Source organism: Podarcis gaigeae (assembly GCF_964106915.1).
Source record: "Podarcis gaigeae genome assembly, chromosome: 3".
Lineage (NCBI taxonomy): Eukaryota > Metazoa > Chordata > Lepidosauria > Squamata > Lacertidae > Podarcis > Podarcis gaigeae.
In genome coordinates, this window is record NC_139680.1 from 76,782,624 (window position 1) to 76,803,046 (window position 20,423).

Genomic DNA, 20,423 nt, shown 5'->3' on the forward strand with positions numbered 1-20,423 from the left:
TGTCTTTGGTGGTTTTCTTTAAAAATAGCTCAACAACATGCTAATTTGCCAAATTTGGGCAAAACTAAGAAAAGCTCAACTTTTCTGTATGGATTTTCACTCTTTGAAATATGACAACCCTATTCAACACACAAGTGCCCCCAGTTTCAGGGATTCTTAACACTTTCTCTGCCTGCTGTTTTGTTGTTGTTTGTTTGCTTTTACTTCAAGTAGTTTCCCAATAATTATTTTTGCCTTGGAAGGTTCATAACATGTGTTTTAAACAACTCTACTCAGAATCTCCCCCAAGCTGCTTTTCCTCTTACAAGGGGGAAATCAGGACTCTGTTACATGCATTTCTGTGTAATATGTAGTTAACCCCTCAGTGTTCAGCTCTGGGCCTCCTCTTGCCTGTCTTACCAATAATGATGAAGTGGTGGCTTTACATTGAGTCTGTGGAATTTATCAGCTATGCAACCTTGCTTATATTTGCATACATACTGAGATGGGAGAGGGAATGTGACACAGGGCCATATAGCTGGCAATGCAACTGTATCTATCCTTTCATTTACTCCTCTGTTTCTGATTTCAGAGTTTGATCACTGCCCACGAACAGTTTAAGGCCACTTTGCCTGAGGCAGATGGTGAAAGGCAAGCTATTGTATCAATCCACAATGAAGTGGAAAAAGTGATTAACAGTTACAGCCTCAGGATAAGTCCTAACAACCCTTACTCCACTGTCACTCTGGATGAGATCCGTACCAAATGGGATAAGGTACTGTAAGCAGAAAAATAATTTAGTTTATAGTTAATGGAAGTGTAGTGAAAATGTTCCATACAGGTGGGGTAATATCCCACCCTGAAAATGGAATGTTGTACTTTTACTGTTGGTCTGAAGCAAGTAAAAAGGATTGGAGTGGGTGTTATAGCTATGTATGAAGCTGTTTGCTCTTTTAAATAATTATGGGTGTCTGTTGTGGGGATGGCTTTGCAGGTAAGGAGGGACAGCAGTGAGACACACAGCCAGATTACGATTAGTGTTTCTGATATTGGTTTTAAAAACATTTCAAGAAAAGGGCTTGAAATGGCAGGGATGTATCGGAGCAAAGACTGCTCTTGCTGCTTTTCAAAACTTAAAAAACCCCTAATACTGAGAGAATAACACACTAAGGAAATTTAAAAAAGGGGGGGGGGATTAAAAGTAAGAATTCACAAAACAGCAGTGATAGTGAGAGAGGTTGTACTGCTGTCACCAAAAATATCGTAGATACAAGCCAATATTTGTTTGCACCTGCATTTCACATGGTAATTGCAATATGCTCACAGTAGAAATTTTTTCCTTGAAGTAAAATATTACATTTGGGCTACTGAAGCAAAATGTGAAAGCCAGACTTCTGGACTTGGATAACAGATGGTAGAAGCATTTATTTAATAAAAAAAACGACTGTGCTAAATGGTCCTCGACAATAGGCTGCTGCCACCACACCTACTATGGCTGCAGTTGGTGCAAAGCATTCAGTGGGAAGAGTGAAAGCGATAAGACAAGGTGAAGCTGTCAGTTTAGGCAGCAGATTCCAGAAATCCCATTTCCCCTTTTCTCTGTATTACGTAAAAAAAAAAGAAAGAAAGGGTGGAAAGGGTCATTCTTTCCTAAAACTACTTTCTTCATGTGTGAAAATATCTAAGGCCGTGGTTCCCAATGTGGGGCACCCCCCTATGGGGGGGGGGCAATTTGATAATGAGTTGTTAACAGTTAATAGCCTTTTAGGCTTCCTCCCCGTGAATAGGAGTTCACTTTTCGAATACAAAGAATTATATGTCGGGGGGGGGGGGGGCATCAGGATTTTAGAGATGCTTGAGTGGGGCATGGCCAAAAACAGGTTGGGAACCACTGATCAAAGGGTAGCACCAAGAAGATTTCAGGATTGACATTGATATGGTTTTAGCAAGGTCAGTGATTTCAATACGATTGGCTACATGCATTTGTAGCCTCCTGCCCCCAGTCCTCTTATGTTTCAGCATCTGACTTCGTACATACCAACTCAGTTTTGCATATTGGCAGGTAAAACAGCTTGTCCCAGTAAGGGATCAATCACTGCAAGAGGAGCTGGCCCGCCAGCATGCAAATGAACGCCTGCGTCGCCAGTTTGCTGCTCAGGCCAATGTCATTGGACCCTGGATCCAAACCAAGATGGAGGTAATTCTGACTAAGATGTGCAGCTTTCACTGTTCCCTTAGAGGTGTATGCAGAATGTCAAAGGTTCCATCACTCCACAGGTGCTAAACTAACGAACAGTTACTTTTCCTCGCTATCAGTTATAATCTTACTATCTTTTTTTAAGTGCCAGAAAATACAGAACAGAAAATGGGATACTCCTTGTCAGGGGTGGGTGAGTCCGGCAGTGTAAGTCAGAGGGGCAAAGCAAGAAAACTGGGAATTTGACAATGGCATTATGGGGAGAATCTTGTTGTATTGGAGGTCCAGGGAAGGAGAGACTAGTGTGGTTGATGTGGAGCAATTTTGCTACTGAGGAGTGCTTCCATAAGGAAAGGTACATAGCCCAACTGAATGGTGGGGGTACAGTTCCAAACATAGTTGTGGCTTCCCCCAAAGAATTCTGGGAACTGTAGTTTGTTCAGGGTCCTGAGAGTTGTTAGGCAACCCCTTGTAGCGCTACAGTTACAATCACCCTTCTCAGAATCTTTGAAGGAAACCATGCCTGTTTAAATGGTTTAAGAGTGCTTTAAATGCATGGTGTGGAGACAGGATTGAAAGAAGGAGACCAAGAGGGATTTGACATGCAGAACACAGACAATGACAAGGTACATAAGAGAAGATGTGGAGCGGAAACAGAAGAAGAAAGATCTGTATATGTTTTACATGCTGCTTGAGGTCATAATAGTGTTATGACTCATCCTCACAGTAAAAAAAAGTGAACACTTTCATACCATCAAAGAGGGTGGTGCAGGTGGAGAAACATTTTGGAATAGCTTTCTAAGTAGAGCATGCACAATTTGGGGTGTTTCCAGATGAAGGGTTTTGCAAGTGTTCTGTGTTCCAGATCTGTGGGTGATCTCCATGCTGATTGCTACTAGGGTGGGTGAGCAGGACCATGACCACAATGTCAAATCCTTCCTGCAGGCACACCTTTCCACTCTTTGAGTTGGACAGTATGGTTTTCAGCTAATAGGAACTAGGCAGTAACCCATCTTCTGTAACAACCACAAGCGTCACCTTCAAGGGTGGGGCACCTGTGGCTCTCCAGATGTTGTTGGACTCCAACTCCCATCAGCCCACCTAGCATGGCCTATGGCCCAATGACATCTGGAGGACCAACATTTCCCCACACGTCTGATTATTATATACAGATACCTATCAATGCCAATGCACAAATATGAGTGTTCCTACCTCCCTTTGTAATTTTTGTAAATTAAGTTTACTGCTGCTTTAAAATGTATTTACCATGAAGAAATATATTTTGCAAACTAACATTTTCCCCCCCCCCCTCTCTCTCTCTCTCTCTCTCTCTCCCTTTGGCAGGAAATTGCCCGGAGCTCTGTTGACATAGCAGGGCCATTAGAGGACCAGATGAACCAATTAAAGCAGTTTGAGCACAATATCATAAATTACAAACTTAATATTGACAAACTAGAAGGAGACCATCAACTGATTCAAGAAGCCCTGGTGTTCGATAATAAGCACACCAATTATACAATGGAGGTAGCCGCTGAGACCTTTCTATGCCATTTAGTTACATAGCACATTCTTTAGTTATGTATCCTATCTGCAGCATTGCTGCTGTTTGCATGATTTTCACGGTGATAGTCACAAATTTATGGTGCATTCTTGTGTGAATTCAAATGAGAAATCAAGGGTGTTTTCATGCAGTTCTAGAACAGGAAAATGTGCATTGCAATAGAACAATACTTAGTGTTTATATAATGTTTTAGACTGTTCAATGAGCTTCACAGATAGTGGCTTGGTTCACACAGCATACTAAGCCCAGAGTGGGCTCCCAGAGAAGAACTCTCAGCCTCTTTACTATTCCCCAGTCCTTTTTCTCAAATTCATGTCCCTATTAAAAACAGGGACCTGCCGCTCTTTTGGTAATTGAGGCAGATCTACATTTAAATGCTCAACTGTGTCACCATCCTGCACACCTGAGACTGAAGTGTGCCTAGCCTAAGCCCATCTTGTCAGTTCATGGCAAGTGCCTGTCTCATAGCTTTAACATGTAGCTTTTTTGCTGCCTCAGTTCTAAAGCTGGTTCAGCTATGGAATGCTTTCCGCTATAGAAAGCCGCTTACATTTTTAAAATTCTGCTATAAGACATCTGTCCTATTGCAAGCCGCTTAAGAAGATTAAGTTGCTGTGTACCTTGGCAGCTTCTGATCTTAAATGTAGATAGTTGCACAGGAAAAATAGCAATGGAATGCTTTCACCCCTTCACTCTTTAAATGGGTGGCATTTTAAAAAATGAACCATGAACTTGCTCTTGCATTTCACAATAGAAAGACAGCCCAACAAATCATTTGTTTATTTGATTTATATCTCACCCAATATCCCTCAGGGCTCACGTCGGGAAACAACAACAATAAAACAGGATTTATGAAATGGGATCGTAAAAGATTGTGTCTTGTAGAAAAATAACAACTAAAATATCCCTCTATTTATCTCCACTAAATGCTTGCAAAATAGAATGGGCTTAGCTGCCTTCAAAAGATGCTACTGTTTTGTCAGACTCCCAGAGGAAGGCAGTAGCAGAGCTGAGAAATAGGCAGCCATTAAGAATACTTCTCTTTCTCCCCTTAGCAGTCATTTGGAGGATGCCCAGTTCTCTTAAATTGTTCCCTAAAAGCCACAGGAAACCAGTGCAGATGCTAGAGTACTGCTATACTTGCTTCCAGAGAGTCTTCTTCATCATGTAGATGAGCACCAAGCTGGGTTCCATCTCCCATCTTCTAGAAAACCTCAGGCACACTGCAAGACTGAATATCAAAAGTTGCGATGGGAGGAATGGAATAGCTTCCTTACCAAATGAAGTTGTGAAAAGTAGTCCCTAGCATTGACCATGATATGGAAAAATGCAGGGATGGTGCCCCATTCCTTCTAGACTAGGGCTTGAGGGTTACATTGTCCCTTGGCCAGTCCTCCACGTGTTTGTGGGGTGTGTGGCCAAAGCAAAAGTGGGTGTGGCCAAAACAAATGATTGTGGTAACCCATACTCTCTTGTGCGCACACATACACATCACATGAACACCCACAGCACACCCTCACACACCCTCAGTGCACACACCACAAACACACATACACTTAACACACACACAAGCCTGTTTTCACTTCTGACTCCCACCCTCCTCTTTGTCCCCACCCTCCTGTCCTCAACCTCCATCTTACATCTGAAAATAAGACATAGGAAGAGCATGCCTAGCTTGTATTTCACTGATAATGAAATCAGGGATAGGCTTGTTGTAGCTGAGGATTTGCTTACCTGAGGGGCACACCTTGTACCTCCCTATACTATAAAATGCTGAATCTTGTTTTATATACCCCCATGATTAGCCTTGGTCACTGTGTAACTGTCGTAGTGCCCTGGCCCTGCTGTTGACTCCACCTCTGATCATATAACCTAGGGATTGTGTCACTTCTGCTAGACCACAATAGTAGGCTGGTCTATTCACAGTCAAAATATTCCTAGCAGTGGATCTCTCCAGCAGTCACCCATCATAGCCTTTCCGAATCTGCCAGGTTAGTCCTCATCCTGAAATGTTGTTTACGGCAATATTTCTACAATATTTATTAGCCAGTAACTGGTGTTCATAAATAAGCTTGTCAAAACATTGTCTGAAATTCAGTTGCTAATTGAAAATGCAGATAAATAGAAAACCAGAATACAAATTGGTTTAAGAGTAGGTTTCCTCTGACCTATCATTCTTTTATGTATTTGGTAGCAGTTCTACTTATCAATAGTTTCAATCAATCTGCCAGTCAGTTTTCTCTTGGGCTGTCTTTAAAGCATCCTGGTTTCTCTGCCACAGCATATTCGTGTTGGATGGGAGCTGTTACTGACCACCATTGCCCGAACGATCAATGAAGTTGAGAATCAGATTCTTACAAGAGATGCCAAAGGAATCACCCAGCAACAAATGAATGAATTCAGAGCATCGTTTAATCACTTTGACAGGGTACAGTAGCCCATTTCCTTTCTTTTTTTACCCTGAAACTGGTGTGCCAGAAAGCATGTGTGTGCTTCTCTGCTACTGTCTTAATGTTTGTTTATTAAGCCTTCCTTTAGTCCTCCCCTAAGCCCCTACTGGCATTCACATCTTCTTTTCTACCCAAGAAGTGCCCACTCAGGGCAACCCCAAATCTATTTGGAATGTCTTACTCCTGGCCACATGACCCAGAAGCTGTACGCCGGCTCCCTCGGCCAATAAAGCGAGATGAGCACCGCAACCCCAGAGTCGGTCACGACTGGACCTAATGGTCAGGGGTCCCTTTACCTTTACCTTTCCTCCTGGCCAACCAGAGCTTCTCATCCAGAGAAGCATAAACATTCCAGAGACGTCTCCACACAGCCTTGATATAGTTCCCATCTCTCCTGTTTCCTGGCAGTACTCCTCTCCTTGTACTCAAGTCACTGTCTTCTTTCTCCACTCCACTCATCCCCATTGCTGTGAAAAAAGCTTAATTCAAATCCCCTGTGTGCATCAAAAGAATGTGTAAGTGGGACTGCTCTGCTCATGCCAGTCATGCTCCCTCCAGGTGTATTTTGGGTGGGCCTGGGTTCTATATGCAGACCAACCTATGTATGTACATAGTGTTCTTCCACATGATCTTGGCCAGAACATGGCTGGAGTAGGTGGTGGCTGCAGGGGCAGGTCTATGCAGCATAACCCCACAAAACCCTCAAACATACTTCCAAAGCATGAGGGGTGTGCATGATGTGGTTTAGTCAGGATTACTGAAGAAATCCACTTTATATCTCAGTATTTTGGGATGTGGATGAATACCCTGTGTATGTGATCCTATGCTCCCTTATCAAGAAGTGAAGGCTGAAATGTTGAAGCATAAATTGGTAAGATGTATACAAATTGAGTCTGGGAGGCAGAGGAAAAGTTCAGGGAACAAGGATGTTGGGATTTGTATTTGAAAAAGAGCCCCAGTCCTCTGCAGGCTTTGAAACTGGAAGTAACTTTCACTCCCAGTTTCCAACTAATCAAAATACTAGTGACCTCAATAATATAGACTGTTTAGATTTCAGCTGCAGAAGTTAGCAGGTATTTCCAGATATTAGTCATCTATCTGACATAATCTAAGCATCCATTCCCATCCTTGAACTGCTTGGTCTGGGTCTGTAATCCAGTTGAATTAAAGGTCGTCTTCTCTGTATTGATTTCATGTACTTCCTGTTCCAGTGTTCCATACCAGCTTCCTGAATTGCTAAATACCTTCCAACGACTCACCAACAACCACCCCTAGAACTCATCCATAATTTCAGACAGCACCCTATTACCTTTTCTACGACTTCATTTGTGTTTTCCACCAACCACATGTTTAGGTGCTGCACAAAGCATAATGTGAAATATGCCAAGGGATTAATTGATGGTTGAAGTAGTTGACACCTGTCTCTAAGGCCAATCAAGCAGAAATTGCACAGATTAATAGCTTAGATCAGAGGTTTTGAACCTTTTTGAGTCCATGGCTCACTTGACCGACCACCATTCTTTCTGTGACACGCCTGTGGGGCTCAGGAACCCAGTTATGTCACCCCTTGCCTGCATAGCTAGCAGCCTCTCACCCTTTCTTGAACACCCTTTCTTGTGGAGTGTTCCATCAGCTACTCTTCTTGGGAGTCTTCCAGACAGCCACTGCCACTGCCCCTGTTCTCTGAACTCCCACCCACTACCCCCAAAAGAGGTGCCTCCTCACATTGCCCCACAAGGGCCTGGGAAGAGGAGAGTGGCCTCCAACGGAGAGTGGCCAAAGGTCAGTGTGAGGCTGGTGTCTTACCTTAGGAGGCAGCAGTGTCAGCAAGGAGCACTGCCGGGCATGCATGGTGGAAAGGCTCCCCTTCAGCCCCAGGCAGGCCTTGCACACAGCAAGCCCAAGGAAGGCCAGTACAGCATCTGCCTGCCTGCCCAGCCTCCCACTTTTCTATCCATTCCCAACAGGAAGGGCTGGCGGACTGGCTGGCTGGGCTCCCTTGCCTGCTTGCTTGCTTACTCTGAGGCCACCTCAGCTTCTGGCAACCAGCACCCCTTGGCCAGCCCCAGAGGCACCATTCGCCTGGGGAGCTTGTAGCCAGGGCCGCTGCAACAAACAGCCACACAAGCCTTTGGGAGGCAGAGACATGAGAGGGCATCAGAAGAGGGAGGGAATGAAAGAGGAACAGAGGCCAGTATTGCTTGCACACCCCTGGCCATCCTTCAAGGCACCCCAGGGTGCCGTGACAAACTGGTTGAAAACCACTGGGTTAGATTATTAAGTGGTGTTTGGCTAGCTGGCTCACATCTCTCGGACATAGTTCTATAACATTCTTATGCATGTGCTTATTCATGCCTGGCAAAAAAAAAAGCAGCTCCTAGAATGTATTACTCTTCCTGTTTAGAAACAGCTGCAAAAGAAAATTGCTTTCGAGCTAATTAATTCTGTTGTTTCTAAAAGTGCTTTTGATTGGATGATGTACTTAAGCAGAAAAATAAAAGGAAATGCTGTGTTTAATTCAGTGAAAAACAATCAGTAAAGATCCATAAAATTAAGATCCTGCCTGATAAATATGGTTTAAATGCTGGCGCATATTGGATCCAATTATTAATGTCTTTGATCTGATTTTCTAGGGATTATTCCATTTAAATTAGGTGGTAATAGCTGGAAGGGATGCATGTGTGTTTGTCAGAGAGAACAGACCTTTTCACACCATTGTTTAATCAGACAATAAATGTGCTTTTGTTAGCTAGTAATTTGTCCAAATACCTTTTCTTATGGCAATGATTTTGGCATTGGTATATAATTTAATGATTGTTAAATAAGTTCTATCTAATTTGGATAGAAATCTAATTCTTCCCCCCCCCCCCCCATACAACAGCCATTACAATTGAAATTACCTTGTGGAAAGTTGTTTGTGTTTTTTGAGCCCCTTTGGAATAAATTGCTTGTGACACAAAGCAATGAGCATCAGAACTCCCCATTCCCTAGATGCCATTGGACCCTACTATTGGAGAGTAGAGTTGTTTTGAGTTCATTTTTGTTACATGCTTATATTTAAAACAAAAAAAAATTCCTTCCAGTAGCACCTTAAGGACCAACTAAGTCAGTTCTTGGTATGAGCTTTCGTGTGCATGCACACTTCTTCAGATACACATCTTCAGATCATGTGTATCTGAAGAAGTGTGCATGCACACGAAAGCTCATACCAAGAACTGACTTAGTTGGTCTTTAAGGTGCTACTGGAAGGAATTTTGTTTTGTTTTGACTATGGCAGACCAACACGGCTACCTATCTGTAACTATGCTTATATTTGATAGGGATAAGCAACTGGTGGTCAGAGACCTCAGTCCTTCCCTGATGGAACTTCCGCAGGAACCCCTCTTCCCCTATCGTCATCTATCTATATGGTATCCAGGTTTGCCCTTTTGGATGAACAGTTATGGGAGAGGCAAGTGATTTCCGTTGGTAAAGCAGAAAGCGTTAACTGCTCTCACTGCTCTCTGGGTCAGTAAAGGAAGGCCTGCAGTTCAGTGGCAGGGGATCATTTTGCATGCAGAACGTCCCAGGTTCAGTCCCTGGCATCTTCAGATAGGGCTGGGAATGTCGCATCTGAAACACTGTTGAAAGTCAGTGTTGATAGTACTGAGATAGATAGATCAATGGTCTGATTTAATAACCCAAAATAATTTTTTGTGTACCTTCTTCTCTTCTGTGGTTCCCCTGCGTGACATGACAATCTGGCAGTCTGGGTACCAGTGCAGTTAAAGCAAATATGAGAGATTTGTGTCTTTCCAGATGTTGTTGAACTCAGCCCCAGCTAGCTTGGCCAACAGTCAGGGATGTTAGAAGCTGTAGTCCAACAAGATCTGGAGGTCATAGGTACCTTGTTTAGGGAAGCTTTTAATGTTTGATGAACTACTGTATTTTAATATTTTGTTGGAAGCTGCCCAGAGTGGCTGGGGTATAAACAAACAAACAAACAAATATTATTATTACCCCATCCATGGCATAAAGCTTGCTTCTGCAGTTTAGGAAAGGTGGAAAGAATACAGGAAAACAAACTAAATACTAAAATAAACTATGGCAATCAGTTCAAGTAACCTCCACATCAATGTCTCATTTAAAAGTTAGATCTCGGCAGTTAATAGTCTTACTTTAATTAATATAATTGCCTTCCAGTGGAGCTTAAAAAAAACCACCACAGGGTAAAACATGCAACCTTTTAATTCCACTTATCCTGATCCCAGGCAAAGGAATCCAATAACTCGATGCAAAACAAACCATCACTCCAACAAATAAAACTATAAAATAATTCCAAGTCCCACAAATAAGTACTTTCTGCTCAAAAAATCAGTTTTGGGGGAACATGCCAATAATGCCTATATTACAAATCAGTCTTTAAAAGCACTGTAATTCTTGACAGATGTTACAACACTAATGTTAAAAACAATTAAATGTCTGCCACTCCAGTGTTAAACTTTCCTTTCCCCTTGCCACTTTGTCGTCTTTGATTCTGTTTGCTGCATCTCATTGGCCCTTTTCTGACATTATTTCTAGTGATGTTTACTTTCATGTAATCTACTTCTTCCTCTCTTCAACTGATGGTAGGACTGGTCCGTCAAAGAAACACCCTGTGTATCATGCAATTGATGGTGGGGTAATTTTAACTTCATGGGAATCTTGATGAACTGCTTGCTTGTGATTTGTGAAACCTTTCTTGATATGTTCTGTGTACTTCTTCCCATGAACAGAAGAAGAATGGGCTTATGGACCATGATGACTTCAGAGCCTGCTTAATTTCCATGGGCTATGATCTGGTATGAATTTTAAGATATAGTTGATTTGTTAAAGTGTTCCACGTGCTACAGATACAGCATTTTACACTACAGGTGCCCTAGCAGAATTATGGATGCTATCATAGAACACCCACAGCCAAACTCAAGTTACTCAAATCCTATTATTTGTTTCTTCACCCCTATAGCCATGTACAAATGTATCTGTATCCCTTTGTGGACATAGACATTAACTTAAACATTATTTATCCACAGATAAATTTTATGTTCACAAAGACATACAAATACACCAGAATATATTCTATTTCTTTTCTGGATAACGTAAATCTTTTACTTAATTTTTTTTTAATAAAACAAAGCACCTCCATAAACTGATTGTTTAAAATTTCATGGGACCTGATTCAACTGAAAATTTGTGTGAGCAGGAGCCAGCACAATGAGTTGCAATGAGACTTCCCTGGTCTTCTCCTCTGCATGCCCCCACCTGTTTCGGGTGGTCAGGAGAACCCCCAGAAGAGCATGGGGGGGGAGGGGAGATTGTTCCATATGGCAAGCTGAAACACTTGTGCTAACCAAACTATCATAATAGCGCAACTTTTAATTCCACCTCTGGTTTATTGTGCTTAGCTTTGGTATTTGTGCTATGCTTCAAGACCACAATTGAATAAAGCACCAGATTTCAGTGGGCTTAAGCCTGCTTAGCTCTCTTTGTGACCCATGGCTATGAAATAACCCCTTCCTATCTGAAAATACTTAAAAGAAATTTTTGCGTACATAAAAATAATGACAATTTGGACACACAAGTGAATTTTGTATTTTAAAAAGCAAAACTGTGAGGTTGTATATATTTGCTTATATAATTCTTTCTGATTTTTTCCCTCCACCATGACTGATTTTGAATCCTATCCAAGGGTGAAGCTGAGTTTGCCCGAATCATGTCCTTAGTTGATCCCAACGGTCAGGGAACAGTCTCCTTCCAATCTTTTATTGACTTCATGACCAGAGAGACTGCAGACACTGACACTGCTGAACAAGTTATTGCTTCTTTCAAGATCCTGGCTTCAGATAAGGTCAGTGTTTTTGTCTGCAGATGGTGGGATTTTCCATTTCCCTCAGCTCATGCAGGATACCCAAATGCTAGAAAAGCTGAACAAAACGTTCTATAACCTAGGTTAAAAACAGCAGGTTAAATAATACTCATATGGCTTAAATAAAGGATAGCAGCAGGATGGTTTTGGCAAACCAGAGTGACAAGTCCGCTCGTGGCAATTCTAAAGAAACTTGACCTAAATTTTACAAATTCTACAGGCCCCAAATTCTGCAGCTGAAATTAAAAAGTACACACAAGCTCAAATTTTCTAATGAGGAAAGCACAATTTTGTCCAGGCAGGTTGCTGCACAATCCTTGCTTGCAGTAAAGAAGGGCAAGGATCAGAGGAGCTACACATGGGTGTCATGTGGCTTGTGTGAATCAATTGTATCAGAGGCCTGTAAAATATGTAGAAATGCCCTAGCATAACTGGTAGGAAAAGCTATGAGAATGCAGTATGATATACCGTATTTTTTGCACCATAACACTCACTTTTTTCCTCCTAGAAAGTAAGGGGAAATGTCTGTGCGTGTTATGGAGGGAATGCCTACAGGTGGCATGCCTACGGATTTTCCTTCTCTAGAAACTATGTGCGTGTTATGGTCGGGTGTGTGTTATAGAGCGAAAAATACGGTATTTATGGCATACCACAATTTCCCTGGGCTTCTGACCAGCCCTATAGAATTGCCACTGTAGGGTATAAACAATAAATATTTCATATATATATTTTTCTGATGTTGAGAAGTTACAGGAAAACCTCTAAAGAAATTCCTTTTTATAAATCTTTGCAGCCTTATATTCTTGCTGAGGAGCTGCTTCGAGAACTGCCACCCGAGCAAGCTCAGTACTGCATCAAAAGAATGCCAGCCTACAAAGGCCCAGGTGGTGTTCCTGGAGCTCTGGATTATACCTCATTTTCATCAGCATTGTATGGCGAAAGTGACCTGTAACGAGCAGCGGCCACCTTAGGCATGTTAAGTGAATATATATGTATTACCCTCCAGTTTGCTCATTGAAAAGTGTGGCAAGCTGACTTCAAAATAAGTTTAGCAGGTACATTCAGTGAGTAACCAGTATATCAAATACAGTGTGCAGCATTGATAGTTTTTTACATCGTTCATATGTAGTTTGTCAGCCTTATATAGTTACCCACTGCATTCGCCTAATGCCTTACCTGGTTGTAATTTAAAGTAAAAGAACAAAGCCTGTAGGAAGTATTTCTCTCAGTGTCAAGTTAGGAAGCCTCAGGAAAAAGATAAAATATCAAAACCTTTTGAAAGTTTAACCCATTAAAACATTAAAATTCATGAAATGTTTTCCTTAAGAATTATCCATTCTTTATGCAAGTCTTTCACAGTCTCCCCTCCAGGTGCCTGTTTTTTTACTTTCATGCTGAAGTAGTGCTCTCATCTGTGGAGACCAGATTTGGCATGCTTCTGCAGGTAGAGTTGCATATACGAGAGAAACAGGGAATTGAATCAAACCAAGAACATACTACCTAATATCATAAAGGTAAAGGTAAAGGTACCCCTGCCCGTACGGGCCAGTCTTGACAGACTCTGGGGTTGTGCGCCCATCTCACTCAAGAGGCCGGGGGCCAGCGCTGTCCGGAGACACTTCCGGGTCACGTGGCCAGCGTGACATCGCTGCTCTGGCGAGCCAGAGCCGCACACGGAAACGCCGTTTACCTTCCCGCTGGTAAGCGGTCCCTATTTATCTACTTGCACCCGGAGGTGCTTTCGAACTGCTAGGTTGGCAGGCGCTGGGACCGAGCAGCGGGAGCGCACCCCGCCGCAGGGATTCGAACCGCCGACCTTTCGATCGGCAAGTCCTAGGCGCTGAGGCTTTAACCCACAGCGCCACCTGCGTCCCTCACCTAATATCATACGGAACTCTAATTAATTAATTTATTTTAATGTGTAACTCTGTTTTTAATTTTGGTTTGGCTTTCTGTTGGCATCAAAGTCACAGAGCCTCAGGAGTTCTATGTCAATAGATGGATGATAAGTTATAGCCTTAACCTTAAAAGCAATAGATTATATTCAGCTAAGTCATATTCAGAGCACAGCCATTAAAATCAGCAGACAAGTTACGGAGGTCCGTTTATTTCAATGGCTCTGCTCTTGAGTATGACTAATATTGGTTATCACCTAATACCTGGCTTTTACCTGGGCAGCTGAAAGGGCACAAAATTAACAGGATAATATAAAGAAGCTCAACATGTTTGTGTTAAACTGTTTTGTGCTTTATGCTGTGTTCATTGTTCTGCTGCATTTGTTCTTGATTAATGCTGAATGTCAGTTTTTAGTGAGGTTTTTTTTTTTTACCTTAGTACAGCAATTGTATGGCAGGTTATTAGTAACCATTTGTCATCTTAGAAGCCTATATAGAGCAATAAACTTTTTTACTTGAAGCAGTCGTGGGGGGGATGCAATGCAAGCACTTAGAAGTATCAGCAAATGGCAATGAACACCATACAGCCCTGTATTCTTAAAATGTGCCTGTTAAATAAAGCCTGCTTTTCAAACCTTAAAATGGATTTAGTTATGGAGATTCATTCAGTATACCTTCAAAACAATGCACAACTAGATATACTTGGTGTCTTTCCCCAAATTTTCTCCCAATTTAGTTGATTTCCTTTGGAGAACTCTACTTAGCAAGCCACTTGACCACCTTTTATTTCTTTTACATAGAAAATGTTAACTATGCTTATAAGTAATAATTTGAGCATAAGGAGTGGTGGCAAACTCCTTCTCAACAAAGGCGTTGACTCAGGAGAGTTGGGTAAACCCTACACATTGTTTTTATCATGAAGCAGCACATGGTCTCCAGCGTTTTAGGAAGTTGGGGCACATTTGGAAAAACTGTCATTGACATTTTAAAAATGTTTAAAAGGGCAGGGTGGTGGGTGCCAAGAGAGGTATCTGAGGATCCCAAGTCTAGCATCTGTTACACACATGATATGGTGCACCTGTTTGCGTCTGAAACACAATCTAAGTGTACAGGTGTCTGCAGTTATCAGCAGGAAATTCTTCACACTCAGCTTAGAATAAAATGCCTCCAGTTCATCCTCAATACTCCATCTCTAAAGAATGCCGTAGGGTAGGGGTTTTTTACTTGTAGCTGCTGGGAAGACAGTATATTTGTTAAAATATATCAAGTTCAACCACGCTATGTCTATTATTATTCTGTTCAGGCTACATCTTTGGAGTATGCAATCAATGGCAAATAATATGTGTTCCTTAACCACACTATATTGACGACTTATTCACATTTGACAAATGTTCCCACATAAGTACCTGTGAGGTAAAGTTGGTTCTGTATAAACTGGCACTGCTTGAAAGATCACCACACTGAGGTACCAGTTTACACACACAGAGTCTCCATCAGAGAATGGCATAGTGGCAGGTCCATCACCACCCATTACATGGTGGCAATTACTTTGTGAGAGCCAGCCCTTAGTCAATCAAAATTATCACCATAGAGTGGATGGATCTGAGCTCCCCTTTAAGACCTCCTGCAGACACAGGTAGGTCATTACAACAGCCCTCGAAAAGGTTTGGGGCCCTGTCCACACCACCTGCATTTAGTGTCACCAGCCTCCATTGCAAAGGAATATGTGGAGTTCTACAGAATGAACTATTTGCATGTAACAGCCCAGCCTTGACACAAAGATCAATTTGGCTCCCATTTTGCAGGTGCATAACTGGTAACCTTTAAGCCCATAAAAATTGAATTGTCCAACTGCATATAAGCATAAATGCTTTGGGGCGTGATAACACAAAGACAGTTCAACCTCTTATAATTAACATAATAATGAGTTAGTGTTGTGGGTTTTCTGGAAAAGGGTTGCCTTCCCAAAGCTGGCTAAGGGAGGCGCTGGGTTTTGAGAAGGTGTTGTGAGGCCCTGGCAGGGTCCTAGAACCCTCCCACCTCCTCCCCAAAGTTGGGAAAGCACTAACCAGGCTTTGGAAAGGAGGTGAAAGGACTCTAGGAGTCTGTCAGAGCCCTCATGCCTCCTTCCCAAAGGCCAGTGCTTTGCTTACCCAGCTTTCAGAAGACAGTGCAAGGGCTGGAAGGGTGTCAAATGTTGCTGAGGGCCGCCAAAAGAGGCATTGAGGGCCGTGTGTGGCCCTTGGGCTGCACATTGGACCACCCTGCTCTAGACAGTTATCTAATTTAGCAAGTTTATTTTACTTGTATTTAGTTAATGAAGCTAAAAATGTTGAAACTAGTCTAATACTGTATTTGCAATTGGCATCCAGTTGTCATTCCTGATGAACTTAAGGAATAGTTTCCATGGAAAAATAAAGCACTGGAAAATTGTCCATTCCACATCACTCTAGCGAGCTACTCAGAGCTAAGGGTTGCTCCAGAAACCATGATAGTTTTGTCTTGTTTTAAAAACTGTCCCCTGAATAAGGTATTGCCAAACTGATCTTCCATCTTCCATTTATTTGTTATGATTATTTATATCCCATCTTTCAGGATACAAATTCTTCCAAGGTAGATTATAATTATGTTGCATATTTTAAAAACACAATAAGCAATTTTAACATACTAAAAACCCTTTCCCTAGAGCAATTGGTGGTAGATCACTCAGGGTGGGGAGATAAAAGTCTGGCCAGAGAGCAAGCCCTGAGGTGATCTTTGCCTACCTACCTGCCTCCCTCTCCTGGAATTATTCCCACAGGATGATTGATCCATCCAGCATCCTCACCCAACAGTAACAAGCCTGCCAACACCAACAGAAAATGGCCTTTGACATGTGATTTCTGATCCATGAAAGAGATTTCTAATCCCCAAAGAAGACTGCAGGGCAAATGCCAGCTGGTGTTCTACACTAAAAACACAAGCAGATATTTAATTCTGCGTTCTCTCCTGCAATGGGATGCTCATCGTCTTGCTGTGTCTTGCATATTTTTTACTGTAAAACTACATATGATGCCAGCGAACACACACATTTCCTTTGACATAACTTTCAACTTGCCTGGGGAGGACGTCTGCAAAGGCGAATGAGAAGACAGGAGAAGAATGCTCAACCAGTCTGCCACACGCTGATTCTTTCTCTCCTCTAGGCCTTTTTCTCTTTCACCTAGACTTATGTTCAGCTTCTGAGACAGCTGAGAATAAAAGGCAAGGGGAAGGAGATGCGGTGGTAAATTAAGGGGCAGAGAAAAGATCAAGGAGCCCCTCCTGCATTTTTAATCTTTCTGGCCTGGTTTTTAATGTTTTGGAGATTGTAAGTTTACTATATTTAAAAATCACATTCAGAGAAATAAATAAGATTTGAGTGCTTTCTTTGATACAATTTCTTTTGGAATCTAAATAAATGGAAAACCTTGAGCCTTTATTGAAAGAGAATATTCATCTACTCCAAGATCTCCTGTTGTTTGTCCTTCTCTTATTTAGATATGTTGCATGCCACCCCAATCTCTGAACAGTGCAAAATTCCAGGGGTTCCAGGCACTTACTCTGGGTTAATGTTTCTGTTATGTACTGAAGTTCTCACCCTGGGCCAGCAGGGGGATACTGTAGATAGTTATGCAAATGAAGGATCGAAAAGTGACGTTCAGTGATTGGATAGTTTTGTATGCAAATGAAGGATCGAAAAGTGACGTTCAGTGATTGGATAGTTTTAGAACGTTGCAACAGTTACAGTTGTTCTGTAGCTCTATATAAGCAGGCTGACTGAGCTCCTCAGCTTAGTTCTGTTCCAGCTTACAAAATAAAGAGCTGCTTTGGAGAAATCGCTGTGTCGTCTGCTATGTCAACCCACAACTTAACAGTTTCCTTTGGGAATTAGTCACAGCAGAGATTGTGGTGTCTTTGTATATATGTAAATAAACCATATATCATAATCTGAGCCTGCGATGGAGGGGCTCACAGCATGGACATCAGAAAACAGTATTTTTTCTGCCATAATCATAGCCTTTGATTCCAACAGGAATAAAACATTGCTCTCAAGAATTGCTCTCTCTCCAGCTTACTGCTCTACTTCCAGGTCATAGCACTGCCACTCAACTTTTGCCTTTGTCTTTTTCTAACTACCAGCCGGTAGACAGCATCTTACACAGATCCACTTTCCTTTGTTTCCCTTAATGCCTCATCACCCAGGCTATCACTTCAACACAGAAAGCTAGCTTGGCTCTCCCCAAAATTCATAACAGATATAAATGGTTTTGTAGGCGAATAATCTTTGGTTATCAAATACCAATACTATTTAGGGTGAGTTCCTTAGTATTTAACCTTAGCAAAGTGTTTTAATATATTGTTATTTTCTGTATCATCAAAGGCCCAAACTTGCAAATACATGTGTGTGTGTTGTGTGTATATCATCAGAATATGGAATCATTATAACGGATATAAATGTAATTATATATATATATAGTCCAGTAGCACCTTAGAGACCAACTAAGTATGTTTGTTCTTGGTATAAGCTTTTGTGTGCATGCACACTTCTTCAGATACCTCTTCCTGTATCTCCCCTTCGTATCTGAAGAAGTGTGCATGCACACAAAAGCTTATACCAAGAACAAACGTAATTGGTCTCTAAGGTGCTACTGGACAATTTTTTTTATTTAGATATATATATTTCAACTGCGTCAGACCAACACAGCTCCTTCCTGTAATAATTTTAGTTTTACTTGCTCCCAATAAGTGAAAACTCCCACCCATTCATCAAGAAGTATTTTTTTCAAATAGCTTCAAATATATGCACCCTTATCAGTGACAAAGATCAGGTCATGAAACCTGTGAAGCTTTACTTAAGCTATATGTCACTGCCAAGTAGCTGATTACTCAGTAACATGAGATTCACATACAAAATGAGTTTCTGTGGAACATTTACCCCTTATTCTCAAAAACTGCCCATATGGTAGGTTGTGCCTCAGTGATCTGGGGTGAGGTCTGGGGATGTGCCAAGAAAGATCTTGCTCTTCAGAGTAAATAACAACTTGATACTTTCATAATTAACAGATAAGTTAACCAGAACCATGATAAAAGTTCACAGTCAATGCAAGAAGCCAAGTTTTGACATGGGAGAGCTAATGACTCTATCATTTTGCTACTCATCCAATGACAGCCTTCCAGCAAACTTACTTAATTTATTAAGAGATTGTGATGACTTAAATATAAAATATGAACAAGAGGCCTGCTTGAGTTGTCATGCATCTTATAGTAGATATGCACAGGACATGAAACTGAATTAGCCCTGCTTTGCACATTAGTTTAAACCAGGGATGTGAGATATCTTGTCCATGAGATTTTCCACACCACTTACCAGCCCTGCTTTGTATTCCCTTGAGTGTTTCTGCCAGGCTGGAATGTGTCGTTGAACTGAGATGCTTCTTGCTTACCTAAACTTCTATGCACAGAGGTGTAAGGGGGAAATGTGCAGGCAGTATTCTACCCAGCTGCTCAATATGAAGCAAACTGGCTCCCATCTTCCAGCAGTGGTGGACCGTGGCATCTCAAAGTTCAGTGGTGCCCTGTACAACGCCAAAATCTGTCCCCCCGCCTTCCATTGGACTTCATAGTTGTGGCACTTGTTGTGGCGTCCCAGAAGCTCAGCACCTGGTGCGACCCAATGGTTGTGCTCCCCATTGCTTCCAGCAGTCTGACCTGCCAGTCAATCAATCAGTCAATCCAGTATTAGGAAACTGGCAAGGACAGTTCTACAAACTAATTCCTGGAAGAAATAAAAAGAATCCAGCATTCAGAGCACTAAAGCAAAAGAGAAAAAATGCTAAATAGATGGGACGGAAAACGACCACAGCAATTCTTAGCCCAGCAAGAGTTGTATACCTAAGTATAGGCTCTACATTTTAAAATGCACTCATCAGTAGTGTAAAAACGACATATTAAATTTGGAGGGCATGAGCTTTCGTAAGCAAGATGCTACACTTCATTTTATTTATTTTGTGCCCCACCTTTCCTCCAAGAAACTCAAGGCAGTCCTCCTCATTTAAACCCCACAACAACCCAGTGGGGTAGCTTAGGCTGAGAGGCAGCGACTGGCTCAGGGTCACCCAGGGAGCTTCACGGCCGGCTAGAATTTGAACACTGCTAGCCCAGGTCCTGGTCCCGACACTCTAACCACTACATGGCACACTCTTTTGGAGCGGTGTGTGTGGAGCGAGTGCTGGAAGCCGAACTAGGACACAGAGCCCTTTTGACATTTCTGCATCCTTTGCAAAAGAGGTCTAGCGTTGCCTTCCTCCCTAATTCAGATTGAGGCCATGGTGCCTCTTCTGGGAACCTGCCCTTGAACCAGGGCCGGATTTAGGTTTAATGAGGCCCTAAGCTACTGAAGGTAATGGGGCCCTTTATACGTACAGCCGTCCTCTGT

General features: G+C 42.1%; 1 protein-coding gene and 2 long non-coding RNA genes across 3 annotated transcripts in view; 1 reads left to right on the forward strand and 2 right to left on the reverse strand.

The window, feature by feature from the left end:
* ACTN2 (actinin alpha 2) overlaps positions 1-13,276 on the forward strand; it is a 50,866-nt gene extending 37,590 nt beyond the window's left edge. Inside the window, exons 15-21 of the mRNA XM_083732256.1 lie at positions 572-754; positions 2,042-2,176; positions 3,521-3,700; positions 6,019-6,165; positions 10,942-11,007; positions 11,895-12,053; positions 12,865-13,276. Of these exons, the coding sequence (XP_083588382.1) occupies positions 572-754; positions 2,042-2,176; positions 3,521-3,700; positions 6,019-6,165; positions 10,942-11,007; positions 11,895-12,053; positions 12,865-13,023 (1,029 nt within the window). The 3' untranslated portion in view covers positions 13,024-13,276. The remainder of the gene's footprint in view (positions 1-571; positions 755-2,041; positions 2,177-3,520; positions 3,701-6,018; positions 6,166-10,941; positions 11,008-11,894; positions 12,054-12,864) is intronic.
* On the reverse strand, positions 11,986-19,572 carry LOC310841645. The gene is made up of 3 exons (XR_014562649.1): positions 19,356-19,572; positions 17,064-17,196; positions 11,986-12,150 (listed from the first exon to the last, which is right to left on the reverse strand). It is a non-coding gene; the product is annotated as an uncharacterized lncRNA (long non-coding RNA).
* On the reverse strand, positions 13,219-16,049 carry LOC310841591. The gene is made up of 2 exons (XR_014562567.1): positions 13,950-16,049; positions 13,219-13,571 (listed from the first exon to the last, which is right to left on the reverse strand). It is a non-coding gene; the product is annotated as an uncharacterized lncRNA (long non-coding RNA).
* Positions 19,573-20,423: the final 851 nt, after the last annotated feature.